At 30.6% G+C, this 16,403-nt stretch overlaps 1 protein-coding gene across 1 annotated transcript; it reads right to left on the bottom strand.

The window, feature by feature from the left end:
* Window positions 1-1,860: 1,860 nt before the first annotated feature.
* Window positions 1,861-6,704, bottom strand: LOC104248681 (sodium/calcium exchanger NCL-like). The gene is made up of 9 exons (XM_009804984.2): window positions 6,140-6,704; window positions 5,416-5,607; window positions 5,151-5,332; window positions 4,253-4,398; window positions 3,714-3,972; window positions 3,438-3,589; window positions 3,000-3,261; window positions 2,601-2,906; window positions 1,861-2,282 (listed from the first exon to the last, which is right to left on the bottom strand). Exons 1-9 carry the CDS (start codon window positions 6,510-6,512, stop codon window positions 2,034-2,036), a joined length of 2,121 nt encoding a protein of 706 aa, XP_009803286.1. The 5' UTR covers window positions 6,513-6,704; the 3' UTR covers window positions 1,861-2,033.
* Between the last annotated feature and the right edge of the window lie 9,699 nt (window positions 6,705-16,403).

Raw genomic sequence — 16,403 nt, 5'->3', positions numbered from 1 at the left:
TCATTAGATAAAGGAAATTGCAATTTGATTTAACTAATGAAGCCATTATGATAATGTCACTACTGCTGTCGCTATCTGAACTACGCTTTGTTATTGGGCTACGAGGTATCCATCATTAGGTTAGGCTATTGAGTTATCCTTGTTTGATGTTTCCCTAGTGACAGGTCTCAAATTACAAGTTGGATGATTATATATGTAGAGTTGTGTAAGCAACAAGATTTTATGTTTGAGTTGCAAATATTTCGGTTTTTCTAGTTCTTTACCATGTTTCATCAAGTACAATGATAAGCGGAACCCTTCCTTTTGTGTTAATGAGATATAGTATTTGGATTGGCTTATTTTAAGTGTTTATTGGCTTTTAAACACTTTTTTAGTTTGTGTAGTGTTTGACAATGATAAAAAGTGTTTAAAGCACTTACTTTTAGGCATAAAAACTACAAAAATAAGTCAAAAGTCAAAAGTTGGGTATTACCAACTTATGGCTTTTGGCTTTTAACTTAAAAGCTACTTTTTATAAGCCAATCCAAACACCCTCACAATGATGTCTTGTAGGAATACACTCGTACTTGTTCGTTTGACATTATTATTTCGTAAAAGGGTCAAAAAATTATTATTCAAAAATATTCACTTTATATCCTGTGTTATACTATTGGTTCACTGTAGCCCTAACGTCATAAAACTACTGCAAAAATACCCATCTGCCATTAGGACCCTCCGCCATGGCAAAATTATCTCACATGGCTTGACATATTACTGAGGTGGATGCCACGTGGCATGCCATCTCATCGCACCTATCCCATTTTGACTTTATGCTCCCTCCTACTTCATCATCCACCAACATCACCTCCTCCTTCACCAACATCATCTATCCCTTTACCACACCATTAGACCGCTAGTGTTGATCACCATCAAACCATTATTTTTTCATCAGAAATCAAATTGAATCGAAAATTTGATTTCTTGGTCTGTCTTTATAAATGCTACTGTAAACTGTACCAGAGAGTATGGGAAAAGAACAGTCTATTGAGATTTTTTATCCAATTTTTTCTACCATAAAATCCAGTTCACACAAAAAGCTTGACTTGCTTTTATACGTCTCATCACCGTCTCAGTGAGTTACAAATTCTTACTGCATCACCTTTGATATTGAGATTTTCTATGTCACGAGACTGCTACTCCTTTTTAAGAATTCTAGGATCATCTGACATGAAGAATTTTGCATACACTGTCTTACCACTTTCCATAGCCTACACGTTCCAGAAAATTGGTTGTCAAATCTTCTCCATATTGCAACAAATTAATAGAATCCAATTAAGTAATGATGAGGTGACATGTTACATGGCATCCACCTCACCAATATGTCAAGCCACGTGGACTAATTTTGCCATGGTGGAGGGTTCTAACGACAAATGGGTATTTCTGCACCAATTTTATGACGTCAAGGACTATAGTGGACCAATAGTATAACGGATGGTATAAGTGAACATTTTTGAATAGTAGAGGGGTATTTTTTATCTTTCTCCATTATTATTTTCTCATTGGCCTTATTCGACCACTCTTTTCGATTGCTCTTTCTCTCTTTTTGGTTCATGTTGGCCCCTTCGCTCGCGCGCTCTCTCTCTCTCAACCCTCTGTCGCTAGCTCCTATTTAGTTTCAAAACATGTCAATTCATAACGGGGGCAAAAATAACTTTTAGCCCTCAACGAAAATTATTTATATTCGGTAGCCGTAAAAGTGGATAAATTTATATATTTTTTGTATATAACATATAGAAATGTATACATTTTTTCGGTTTTTATCTTAAGAGCGGTTATACAATATCATTTTTTCATTCATAAAATAGAATTAAACGCACCAAATGAGGGGAAAATTATTATGGATTGATATAAAATGATAGAATTTTTCTTTTTTACTCAACAGCTTGTACAAGTCTTCAAGACCAAAGAAAATAAAGCACCTCTCTTATTTACTTTTCCATTTGAGCTGAGAGGATAGGTGTGAATTGGGGTTGTATGTGGTATTATGATACCACTTAGGCCCATCCAAATACACATTCAAGAAGGTAAAAGAGCAACACCGAGAAAGGGTATAGAGAAAATGCTAAGAGGCAAGTCCAAAGTGGATATGTAGTGCTGAAAAATGCAAGAAGTCCAACTACAGAGCAAACCACCAAAACTATTAGCACTTCAGCTGAATAATCCCATCTTAGGTCCTTTATACACACCACTGCCAAAAGTGTTGTCATGCCCATGATATTGTTCATGATCACTCCTCCATAAATCTGTGAGTAACAATCACACATTTAGTAAAATCAAACTTTTTTTATTTCTACTTTAAGAGGGTTATCAAATTGTTCAACACTATTTCTTTCGCGTGTAAAGTGTCACAAGTTCGAGCCGTGGAAACAGCCTCTAAGGCTGCGTACAATAGACCCTTGTGGTCCGGTCATTCCCAGGACCCTGCGCATAGCAGGAGTTTAGTGCACCGGACTGCCTTTTTTTTTTAATTACATATTTAGAAACTATACAATAGATCAAAATTTTTAATAGATAGAATGTTTGAAAAGATCATTGTGAGAGAGTGAAGAGAGTTAAACCACCTCTGAGAATGTCAAAGATGCAGTTTTTGAACTCTTCTGACTTGCTGGAAATATTGCTGCTATTGCCATTCTTGCATTTAGAGCTAGAGGTACCATAACAAAAGGGATAAGGAAAGAAGGCATCCCCATAGCATCTGATAAATCTTCTATACTAATCACAAGAGGTTTTGCACACAATGTCAGTATTGCAATCCCCAACAAAACTTGAAGCACAGATTTGTTAAATGCCCATGTCAACAACTTATAGTTGATTTCTCCATCCTTTTCCACCTCATAGACTAACTTGTCAACTTCACTCCACTTAATCTACAAAATAAGCCATACAGTACTGACATTAGTCAACTGTGTAATAAGCATTTTCTTTAAATCAATTTTTTTGAGAGAGCAATGCTATTTTACCTTCTCATATTCATCAATGGCCCTTTTCTTGTCAGGGCATTTAGTCACACTAATAGCCTCATTGAGCCATTTTGTCATCCCGTGGACAAATTCATGTTCGTCGATCATGTTATTACCATCTTTATCAAAATCCCTCAACACTTTCTTAACTGAGTCATCGCGATTGATTTCAACTTCTCCAAACTTGACTGAACCTATTAGCTCTTCCAATTCAGGTTTTGTTATGACGTTGTTCCCATCAAAGTCATACTGATGGAAGATTCTGCCACAATATTATAACTACAGATGATCAGAAATAGGAAGGTCTAAATCTTTTATTGTGGATTTAACTTATATACGTTGATAGTATATGGAATTTTTACACTATCAGTATAATTTAACATAGACATTTTTTTTCGGGGAGACGGGTGGGGTATTGAATAAAAAAGAGTAACTTACTCTTTAATCCGTTCAGTATTGGGGCTTCCATCATCATTGACAAGGTGTTCAGCTTCTAATGCTTGGGTTTGAACATGCTTCAAAATTCTTGCCATTATATGCTCAATCTCAGCAATTTCATCCCTTTGTTTTTTAGTAAATTGCTCAACAACCTGTTGAGGAAATTATGCTTAGTTATCTAATGAGGTCACTGTAAAAATGCTTGCTCCACTTTCTTCTCAGACCTTAGGGAAAATAGACAAAAACTCGGATAATTTTCAGTAAGAATTTACTTGCCTTGTGTAAAATCTTTTTAGAATTTGAATCATTACTTTGAGCTAACTGCTTTGCTTCTTCTATCCATCTTTTGCATCCCTCGACAAACTCATCCTCTTCGATTATTTTGTCGTTGTTTTGATCAAAAGAATTCAATATCTTAGTAATAGCATAATCTTTGTCCACCTTAACTTTCCCTGATTGAATATCAAGTGTTAGATTCTCCAATTCGGCTAGTGTTAGGCATTTGTTGGCATCTTTATCAGTCTCTAGGAATAATCTGAAAAAGAATAATCAGTTTTATTAGCTGAATGGGAGCCTTGGCTTAACTGATAAAGTTACTGCCATGTGACCAAGAGGTTATGGGTTCGAGCCGTGGAAACAACCTCTTGCAGAAATGCAGGGTAAGACTGCGTATAATAGACCCTTGTGGTCCGGCCTTTTCCCAGACCCCGTGCATAGCGGGAGCTTGGTGCACCGGGCGACCCTTTTTAGTCTTATTAGCTTCATTGCAAAGAGACATCTATAATTTTTCTTTTCTTTCAAGGATCTATCATTACCTTTTGATGACATCAATATCAGGTTGTCCTTCTTCATTAATGAGCTTCCCTCTTGCATGCCTCTGTACATGATGCAGAAATCCTGCTAGCAAATTCTCATATTTGGAATATTCTAAACTTCTTTCTTGCATCCAAGGATCAAAAATCTGGGGAAAACACACAAATTAAGAGCGATGCAAGAATCCTGATCAGGCCTTGAACTAGGATATATGCATGAGTATGAAATTCGTTCAATACGACTTGTGAACAGAGGTGGATCCAGCATTTTGCAATAGGTGTGACCTAATAACCTCCTAGCCCTATATAAAGGAGGTCATGTAGTAGTTGTAAGATCATCTTGCAATCTTGTAACCTTTGTAAATCTTTGTGATATATTACATATTAGTTCCTTCTAAATTTCCTTCTTGTTTTTTGTTTCGAATGGATGGAGAGGTCGGTCCATGTATGAAAATAGAGCAAGAATACTCTAAGAAAGTTAGCTTATTGTAGTACGAAAATTTTCTGAATTATAACAGCTAAGTTGGTTATAGTACAAAAGTTTTCTGGGTTGTGTAGCTTGACAAGTCGTCCTTGTGGGTTGTTGAAGTCAGCCCTTTGTAAGGAAACTTTCGTAACTATGATTTAGTTTGCTTTCTTGGAGTCTCTTGCTTTTTTTTTTCTATAGTGTGGTATATGTAGTGTCCAGTGAAAAAAATAAACTAGTGTACATAATGACATAACTTCCGATCTAAACCTACTGACTCTAAATCCAGTATCCAACTCTGTATATGAAATGTTTTTTCTCAAAAAGATGCGATTGTTTTCGAAGTTTTACAATATGTATTTATATTCTACGTAATTAATGTAAGTATCAACAGATGATAGAATATTAGTAACAATTAGCAGAAAATTTGATTACCTGATAAAGAAAGTATGACATTAAAAGCATGACTGATACCAAAAGCGTGATGAAAATTAGAATACGCCTTGCAAAGAATGAGTTGAAAGTAGTGACTGGCTGAACTAGTGCTAATGGGATCAAGGAAAGGAGCATGATTCCAGCTGTTTTACTTGTTTTTGGGTCAATTGTAACCCCAGTTTCTGTAAAGCATAAATTTCAGCATAGACTCCAATAAAAATTTCTCACATACGAATTCAGTAACTTAAATTCAAGAAAGAAATACCACTTAGGCCCTTCAAACTTTTGAAAGGTGAAGAAGATGCTGCAGCTGATTTTTCTGTCATGTCTTTAGTGCCAAATATCACACATATTCCCCACATTAAAGTAAGATTGAAAACTGTAGCTCCAACTGTAGTGCTAATTCCTGAAGATATTTGATTCTGAGCTTTCTCTTTACTTGCTGCAACTCCAGATGCTACAAAGAAAGTACCATTAAAATCAGTCCATTTTGTTCAGGTGTAGCTACAACTCTATGGTGGATACCCATGTGTCTTAAGTAGCTAATTGGATCTATGTTTATTCTGATAGGAAATTAAAGGGCAGCCCGGTGCACTAAGCTCCCGCTATGCGCGGGATCCGGGGAAGGGCCAGACCACAAGGGTCTATTGAACGCAGTATTATCCTGTATTTCTACAAGAGTCTGTTTCCACAGCTCGAACCCGTGACCTCCTGGTCACATGACAGCAACTTTACTAGTTACGCCAAGGCTTCCCTTCTTATTCTGATAGGAAATAAGATATTCCAAAATAATAATTGTATTGTAAATGATCTCTATTCATCTATTGCATGCAAATTGAGAAAGCAAGCTAAACTTTGTGCTAAACTTGGTACTATAGGACCTATGAAACTAGACAACTGAACCAAAAGTCAAATTCCAGGTTTATTAATATCTTAAGCAGTTAAATTAAAGGGAGACAGAAAGGTTGAAAGTTAGACCATAGACTAACCAATGACCATGACAATCCTGGGCAAAGTCTTCAAGATTTGAAAAATAGTGGCACCAAAAATGCCAGGGCCAAGAATATTAAAGAGAGTCTTGCTTCCTCTTGAGACCAGTCTTTCTCCTGTAATCAGTAAGTATTGGTAGACTATTATCAAGAAAATGTAGCCTCCTATGCTGTTTGCACAGGGAAAAATACCATATAACTGTTGACATATTTTGCCTGATGAAAGCAAGTGTTGTCCATATTCTTGATTGTTAAGTCGATGATCGATTCCATCTGAGATCAATTGGTTGGAAGAATTAAGCCTTAGAAGCCTGCCTTGGACCTTTCCAAGTAGAAAAATAATTGTGATAAAGCATAATGAAAGGCTTGGCATGATCAGTATCAAACACAAATTTATAAATCTACTAGTATATGAGTTCTGAGGATTGAAAAGAATGAATTCCAAATTAAGATAAGGGTAAGCTTATCAAAAAAAGACAAGGGAACTTTTAATAGTGAAAGTTTGCACAAAAGATTAGGGTACTTTATATTAGTGAGAGTTCAGTTATGAAATAACCCCACATCAGAAAGCTAACTGGATGGAACAGTCATCTATCATGCACAACATGAAATAAAGGCTACTTATTATTAAGAAAGAATTCTCTCTTGTTTTTAGTTCAGGAAATAGGTTCTTTAATCCTTCTTTAACAAGATTGGCATTTATTGAAGCTGTCATCTATATGATTGAGTATCTTATTCTCATATTTGATCAAAATATATGGCTCTTCGCTTATGGAATCCTATTCTTCAACGCTTGGAATTCAAACACCATAAAATGTAGTTGAAGCTAGTGACAAAAATAATTTTGCGTTAGATTCAATATATATCGGTATTTCTAATATCAGTAGAATGATTTTAGGATGCCAACATCATGGGACTAACATCATCAGCATTTAGGAACTCAAAATATCTAGGGAATAACTTAACTATATTAAAGTGATTAGGGGTATACATAGGTCGGGTTGATTCGGATTTTACAATTACCAAATCAAACCAATTGTGTTGGGTTATTAAATCTAAAGACCAAACCAAACCAATAAAACTCGGGTTTTTCACTCTCGGGTTTTCGGGTTATTCAGGTTTTTTCCCGGTAAAATCTTCGTAGAATAGAACATATAAATTGTGCTTAAATATTTTTTTAATCCTAGTAAAAATGTAAAATACAACTATATAAAGTATTTTCCAAGAAAATAATACAAAATCTGAGATATGTCATGGCATTATCCTAAAATATTCAATAATAAAAACAATAAAATTATGTAATATAAATATTACTAATTAAAAAGCCATAATAAAAATAAACATAATCTAAAAGTACTAAGCCATGCTAAAATAAGTAGACTAATAAGGGAGTATCAATTACATGACTAAACGCTAAAGAAAAAATAAAAATAGATTATGCATTTTTATCTAAATTATTGCAAAACAAAAAGTAGATATTCAATACATTCCCTTTCGTAGTATTGAATTGAATGTCTTTTGTTAGCATTAGTATTGATTTGACTTTGGTTTGGGCATTTGTTAGCATTATTTAATTTAGTAATATTAATGGCTATAAAACTTATTGGAACATTCAAAAGTTCTAAGTCCAACCTTGAAATAATAATATATTAAATATATCTAAAATTTCAGTATATGTAATGTCGGGTTGGTTTGGTTTCGGTTTGACTTTCTTTAGTTAAAACCAAATCAAACCAAACCATAGTCGGATTTTTTTCTCGGTTTGACTCGGATTACCAGGTTGGTGCGATTTGTCGGTTTTCTTTGTACACCCTAAAAGTGATCTAGATAATTTACTAGACGTCCCTTTGTCATCTCTTCATACCGTTGACTGAATGATCATTATCTTCTTGTCAAGCTCCGAAAAATATCTATCATCATATCTATCTATCTATCTATATACTATATTAAAAATATGAAGACCCTTAGCGAAATGTCGTTCGCCTTTTTTACCCTTTTAAAATACTTTTCATAATGGATAAAATTGTAACTCAAGTGCTTTCCTAATATTTAGGATATTAAAATCAATTAAAACTTATCTTTCCTTATTAAATTAGGTAAGAAGAAAATACATATATATTTTACCTTATATATATTATACTAATTGAAAATAGATGAGAACATTTATACGGTGCTTTGAATTGAATTCTAATTTAATTGAAATATGAGGACATGAAATCGCATATTAAGTTAATGTTTTTTAATACAATAGCATCCACATTAAAATTGTTTTAACATGGAACAATTAAAATGTGCACTTTAAATATTCTTATTTTAGTCATATAATATAATTAATCCATATTCAATTAAGCAACCAAAATAATTATTTGATGCATATTTTAATCATACTAAACCGTAAAAGCAAGTCTATATTATAAAAGCACGAAACCTCTACAGAAAATGATGATTGACTTTTTATTCTTTAAAAATAAATTTCACATTGAATACTAATATAATTTAAATATTTTTCTAATATTTCGAACTTTAAAATCAATTAAATTTTTACTTATTGAATCTTTTTTTATTTAAACTATATAGGAAGTATAAATATTTAGAACTTTAAAATAGATTATATATTAAAAATAAAATGTTTAAATTAATATGTACATGCACACGCATTAAATTTCAATAATGTTTTATAGTATTTGTGCATCCTATTAGATTTTTATGTTTTAGTAATGCTTTCTTTGTCACGCACGTTTCGACAAAGTTATGTAAATCATAATATTTTTTTCATCTCAGCAACTAAAACCTTACTACTTAGGTAATATTGAAACCTTTGAAAGGAGATAAATTGAGACATAAGATTGAATTTTTAAATTTATGTTATATGATTTTTTTTAAAGAATCGTAATAAAAGTGCTAATTAAACATGTTTGTATCTTCTCGCATGAACTTAAGAATAGCTTTTGAATAATACTTTTAGAAAAAGTTTTAAATCTTCAAGGCTATGTGTTTTTACTGAAACTAAAAAGGAAGTATAATAACTGGTAAAATTGAACTGATTAAACTAAAAAAAATAGAACATAATTTAAAGTGAATATATTGATAATGATTGAGAACTTCTATGAACAAAATTTTTTCTTTATTGAGTTAGTTATATAGGATTAGTATTTAATTAACTACGGAATCTTACACTTTATTTTATAATTTAAAAATATATTCTTACCAAAAATTACTTACTAAGATAGGGAACACGCGCAACGCGCGTACACTAAGACTAGTTATTATAAAAGCACGAATAATTTATGCTAAATATTGAACGACTAAAATATCCCTCAAACATTGATAGACCTTTATACCCTTAAATATTCATATTATTTAAGGATATAATTGTAAATCACCTGAGGCTAGAACATTTTTCCGATTTATACTACAATATACAAAGTTGATTTTGAGCCAAATTCTTTTGGGACATCTTCAAGGTAGCCTATCAAGTCTACAAGTTGATTTTCTAATACTGAAGTAAATCTATGCTGAATGACATTGTAATATTCAATACCTTTGCCTAATATTAGAGTCCAAATTCAACTAAATTTTGCATATATTTTACCTTTATTTAATAAATTTTTTCCTTTCCTTATTTCATTGAATTGAAACATATATATTTCTCCGGACCAAAAAAACTCATGTATTATTCTCATCTGTCTAACCTATATTATTATTATTATTATTATATTACTGTTGTTGTTGCTGCTGCGACTACTACTAGTGTCGTTGTTGCTACCACTACTACTATAAGAATTGCTTGTTGTACTTTGTACATATTCCTCAATAATAATTACTTTATGAAACTGGATATTACATGTTTCATAATTTGTAACGCAAGACATACTCGTGCAAAGCACGAGCATAGAGACTAGTACTATATTAAAAGCACGAAACATCTTAGCGAAATATCGTTCTTCTTTTTTACCCTTTAAATTCTTATTTCACATAGGATAAAATTGTAATTAATTTAATTATTATTCCTAATATTTAGGAGTTTGAAATCAACTAAAATTTTGATTATTAAGTTTTTTCTTATTTGCATTACATAGAAAGTCTAAATATTTAGGACTTTAAAATAGATAATTTTATATAAATCCTATCTTATTTGAAGTTAAGTAACATAACTATAATATATTCCATGTTAACATTTCGAAATCAACGAGATTATTATTTATTAAATCCTTCATCATTTGACATATATAGAATACATGGCGACGAACATGCTAATCAGTTTAAGAAACTTTTATTTCCTTATTCTTTGTTACTTTAACTCCACGGAAAAAGGAAGGAGCCTAATTTTACGCTGCACCCTATTTTTAGAACAAGAAGAGATGAAGAAAAATAAAAGTATCGCATAAGCTTTCATCTAGCTCTCTAAGTTCTTTTATAATTAAATATATTTGCATTATATGTATATGTACGTAATTAGAAAAAGACTTGACTGTTATTTTGTTTGACTCAATTTGTGACAAAAAACTTAAACTCAATAATTAACAATTTAATAATATGTGAGTTATATCAAACAGTTATAAGTTAATAATTCTCTTTTCAAAGTTTTTAAGTTTTTATTTTGATTTGTAAAATTCGGAATAAAAATGAGAAACATTTCAAAATATTCTTATTTAAGTAAATTATTTTTGTAGAATCTTCACAATACAAAAAAGGTTTTTAGAAAATATATATAATTAAAAAGACATTTTTCAAAATCAATTTCGGGCTTACTTTTAAAAATACTTTAATTAAATGAGAACTGGTCACAACGCACAAGAAAATTAAAACAATATTAACTTTTAATCTGTAACTCAAGTACAAAATTTAATATAATCATTAAGTGATTTTTTAAATTATTGCATGTATTGAAATAGAGTACACTCGAAACTCACGTACCCTAAGACTAGTATACTATATTAAAAGTACGAAGATCCTTAGCGAAATGTTGTTCGCCTTTTTACCCTTTAAAAATAGAGTTCATGCTAGATAAAATAGTCAATTAAGTATTTCTTAATATTTAGGACATGAAAATTCATTAAAATTGGTTATTAAATTTTTCCTTATTTAAAGTACATACCTAAAATTTAGGACAATTTAGGACTTTAAAATTGTTAAATTTTACCTTAACTAAATGTTTAATAAGTCAATTATTTGGTATGTTAGTACAAAAGTTGTAGACGTTTATAGTTTCCGCAATTAAGTGACATCGTAATGACACTCTAATTGTATTCATGATGAACAAAATAATTTTTAACATCAAATAAGTAATTTCTTTTAAGAACTATTTTACTTCATTTAGTATTTACAACAACTTAATTCTAATTATGTGGTAAATAGTGAGAGACTAAAATTAAAAATTACTCAATATATAGAAAAATAACATTTCGCTTTTCTTTTTTTGTCTTCTCCAATTACTTTAGACTATTATAAAAGCACGAAACTTCAATGCAAATTGATTGGGCTTTTTATTATTTAATAATAAATTTCACATTGGACAAAATCATCATTTAATTGTTACTATCTCATATTCAGGACGTTGAAATTAACTAAAGTTTTGACTATTAAATCTTTTCTATTTAAACTATATAGGAAATCCTAATATGTAGGAATATAATCACAATAAGATAAATTATATAAGTTAAGTTAATTTTCACGAAAATTCATAATTTTAAAAATTGCTATTTCACCTGGAACAACAATAATCTAGGTGACATTAGAAGTCTTCCACTTCAAAATAACAAGAGACGAAAACTTAAAGTAAATTACATAGAAGTCATACTTAGGAGCTCAAGATTATTTTCAGCTTGCTAAAATTTTAAGATTTAGGGTTTGTAATATTGAAAATGTTAGCTATTTAAGATTTTCTTTAAAAGAAACAGTTAATAACATATTTCCAAAAGTGTTGTCATAGAGTTTCTTAGTTTCTTATAGTGCCCATAAATTTATCTAGCGAATAGATATTGCATGTAATCACGAATAAATATCAAATTAGGAATGTGTGGCTAATTGATATTACCAATTACTATCAAGTTAAAGGAATTAACAACATATATTAGCAAGTATCATCTTTTATCATGATAATGATCAAATCTACCTAGAAAGTGCCGTGAGAACCTAAATCTATTCCAAACAAAAGTCCAAATAATAAGGCATTTGTAGAGAAGAGATCTTCTTTTATTGAGTTAGATAAATGTGATTAACGTTCATGATTTTTCCCCCCAGTAATTTAGATTTTTTAATTTTTTGTTGATAATTCAAACACTTCTATGCATAATATCTATGTAATTATTAAAAATTTATATTCATTGATATGAAATACACGTGCAACGCGCGTATCCTAAAGCTAGTTATTATAAAAGTGGGAATCTCTAAAGTTGAAAGTTAGATTACGAAAATGCCCTTAAAAAGTTGATCAACTTAATTACCCCCAAATATTTTTTCTATAACATTTTAATACTACCAAATAGTAAATTGACCATCTACTCCCTCCGGTTCACAATAAGTGTCCAATTTGCTTTTAGCACACCCATTAAGAAAATACTAAATTCTATACGAAAATACTTACTATGACTAAACTACCCCTAATTAAACATTTAATGTGAGGAGTAAGAAAACTTTTTAGGGATATGTACATAGGGGTTATTTTGTAAAAACAAATTGAATTCTTTCTTGATTACATAACTGGACACTTATTTTGAACTAAAATAAAAAAGCAAATTGGACATTTATTGTGAAGCGGAGGGAGTAATAAATAGAATAAATAAATGATAATGAAAAGTCATTAGCGTGAAGTTGTATCTAAAGAATTTGAAGAGTACTTTGAGTAATTAATACACTAAATTCAGTTAACCAAAATATCTTAATACATACATGGACCATATTTAAATGCCTATACATAGATAAAATGATGTTTGGAGAGACCTTTTTTTCCCATTACTTTCTTCCTTTCAATTCTCCTTAAATTCTTACATAAAGTTTATGTTACATTCTTTAGCTTAATTAATTGTCATTTTCCTACTTAAGATCCATGTTTACAAGAAATCAATATAGTCTCCATTGCATCTCACCTAATGTCTCTTAGATTTGCGCAAGTTTCTGTACCGTTTTTCCTTAACAAATTACTGTAATTTATAAATTACGTCTTTGTTGATCTATTTTTGTTCCGTCAATAGATCTGCAAAGCAAAATGCGAGAAATCACTAATATTTATCAAAGGGTCCTTTTTCTTTCATTATATATATATGTTAGTTTCTTTGCCTATAATATCTTATGGATTTTATTGCTTTTAATCTACCTTTGACAAATTGCTACAGCAATGCAATGCAATGCCTGTGATTGTGAGTTATATGCATGTCTTTTCGTGGGTTATTTCCTACTATATTTTATTGGTAGCTCTTATTACCCACTTTTGGTATATATTTGATATAATTGCTTGATTTTTCCGTCTTTTTTTAAAGTGAAAGAAGTCTAACATTGTTAGAAGAAAAACCTACAAAAGGCTGAAAGATGTGCCTTCCAAGAAGTTCACTAAAGCTACTGCAAAACGTGTGACCTTCTAAATTTGTTTCTATAACTATGTGTTGATTTTGTACAAGATAAGGTTTTTTTTTTTTTGACAAACTCTGTACTAGATAAGTGTTGCATATGTGCAATGTACGAATGGATGCAATATATTTAATTTTACTTGTGAACAAGCTAAGTTATACTAAAATTATGATATGGGGATTAATCAAAGGCGAAATAAAGTCAATCGTGATTTTCATATATAATTTTTTATAGAAATTCCTTTTATGTACATACTAGTGAACTTGCCGCGCTTCGCGCGGAAAAACCTCTTTATAGAATAAAATTTTAATATTAGTATTTGAATATTAAAAATAATAGAAGTAGGTTATATATACCTTATTGTTTACCTTTTTGTTCTTTTATATCATGTTGAGTTTCACAAAAGAAAGGAGAAAGATAAATGAGCTATTCATAATTTACTCTTTTAGTTGCTTGATACGGGTACATACTTTTTCATCTTTATATTTTGATGGGATATAGTAAATTAAAGTGAATAGGTATTTCTTTTCTATTCATGGAATATAGACATGTTATTATGACATACATGTAAAATTCACGAATATATAAAAAAAAAATGCGGGGGAGATACCACTGCATGTCTACCGTCTGCCGTTATCGCAATCACTTCAAATCACGACAACTTTTTGTTAGTTTGAGATCTCTCCTCATGTATAAATTAACAATGAGAAATCTTTTACATAGCATATATAAATTAAATTATCATCTTAAAAGTGAAAGCAAAAATTTAAATTATAGTAGTATTAATTTAATCTAAATTTAACTTTTCCTTCATTTTACTATCAGAAAGAAATTACGACTTATTTCCTTCTACTCTGCCAAAGCAAATTCTTCTAGCTTTGCACAAAGTCTATACCTTATATGTCCATAACTTTAAAATTAAAACCACATCTCATCATCTTATTCAAGAAAGTCCACCTGACACCTCTATGATTTCAACCTATCTAACTTCTGAATAATATCATCCTCTTTTGAACCCCTTTCATTCATCTAATTATCTCTTTGACAAAGTATTTCTCGATAGTCTATCTAGGTTTCTACACTATCTTGGGCAAAAGTTACATTAACTTGCAAATTAATGAGTCAAAGATTAGGAATCCCATAACTCATAAGCATCACATTTGTATGACCGGAAACTCCAGGAATTATAGAACCACAGAAAGAAAAGAAGAAGAGAGAATAACCTTATAATATATATATATATATACACCCCTGCAAGTTCGACTATAAAATTCCCAAAAGAGAACTCTACTCTCTTGCCCTCTAAAGACAAAATGTTATGGAAAAATGAGATCAAACACGAAGCTTCTTAAGAATCAACACTTCCCTTAACATTAGAATTAAAAGCACTTTCAGATTTTTATCTTCCTCTGTTAGTCATTGCCTTTTTTTTCTTTCAATTTTCTTATAGATGAAAATAATCATCAATTTCCAACCGTTGTTTTAACATATATAACTTTCCAACTGTGTCAACTCCTGCAAATTTCGTTTTAACATATTTCTTGTGCAAGAACCAAAATCTCTTGTTCCTTGATCCTCTCTTAAGTACCTTCGACGACTCTGACACAAAGTCGAGGAAAACAAACATAAGCCGTGGGATTAAAAAAGGAAAAAATAGAAATTTATAAGTAGATATTTGAAAATAAAATACCATACGTACGTGACAGTTGAAAATAAAAATAGAAATTTAATTAATAGATATTGAAAATTAAACACCACATATATATATATATATATATATATATATATATATATATATATATATATATATATATATATATATATATATATATATGAAGCTTCAACCGTACCATTAGTTTCTTCTCTGCCAAAACTTACTCACTGATAGTTGACTTCCTCTACTCCGCTAGTTTATTATCTTTTGTAAAGTAAATGATCGACTCACAAAAAAAATCAATTGATGAGGAAAGTAGATAATTTTACCCTTAAGAGAGTCTTTGTCTCAAGAATTGTGCATTCATCACAAGATAATAACCTTCGTCAGAAGAAAAGGTGGAAAGGTCGAAAGGTTAAAACGAATTTCTTTTTCATTCCTTATTTATTATGCAGAATGTTACAGAGAAATTTTTGAAGAGTGAAAGGTTGCAATGGTTCGGGTAAAAAGAAAAGGGTATAACGGTTAAAATTTGAAAGTAATGATTTTCGTTTCCGCATTTCTGGAATTTAATAATGGATTACTGTATTAAATTGAGTGAGAAAAAAATTTAAAAATTAACAAAATAGATAAATTCATTTCCTTGTCTATGAGATATGCCACATCATCTCTTAAGGTCCCTCAATTATAGATATATATAGATTTATACAACTTGGTGCTATGTTGGACTCGGGAGGCGCGATACAAATATGGCGATTATTAATTTAACTCATTTTGAGATTCGAGTTTTCATCAAAGATAACAATTTAATTACTTATTTCGTCCTTAAAAGTCAAATAATGAGTTGTCTTTATATATTACCATAACAATTTTATATTTTCGTAGTACTCTTAACAAACTACATGCAATTATCTAAACTATATATAGAATATTGGAAAGGCAGAAAAGCGGGTAGGTAAATAAATAGTAGATACCGAATATTTAACTTCTCTTGCCAGAAAATGAACAATATTTTTGCAATTCCATTATAAATAATTTTCAATA

The sequence above is a fragment of the Nicotiana sylvestris genome, chromosome 2, assembly GCF_000393655.2.
Source record: "Nicotiana sylvestris chromosome 2, ASM39365v2, whole genome shotgun sequence".
Taxonomy (NCBI): Eukaryota; Viridiplantae; Streptophyta; class Magnoliopsida; order Solanales; family Solanaceae; genus Nicotiana; species Nicotiana sylvestris.
The sequence above is the reverse complement of the archived record's forward strand: the minus strand, read 5'-3'. Positions and strand labels throughout refer to the sequence as shown.

What these genes read in the sequence shown, in the direction of transcription:
- LOC104248681 (XM_009804984.2), bottom strand. Translation starts at nt 6,512, where the DNA reads ATGCCAAGCCTTTCATTATGCTTTATCACAATTATTTTTCTACTTGGA. An exon ending in CAGGATTGTCATGGTCATTG is followed by an intron (nt 5,608 to 6,139) that starts GTTAGTCTATGG and finishes CTTTCTTTGTAG; the next exon opens with CATCTGGAGTTGCAGCAAGT. An exon ending in GATATTGATGTCATCAAAAG is followed by an intron (nt 3,973 to 4,252) that starts GTAATGATAGAT and finishes ATTCTTTTTCAG; the next exon opens with ATTATTCCTAGAGACTGATA.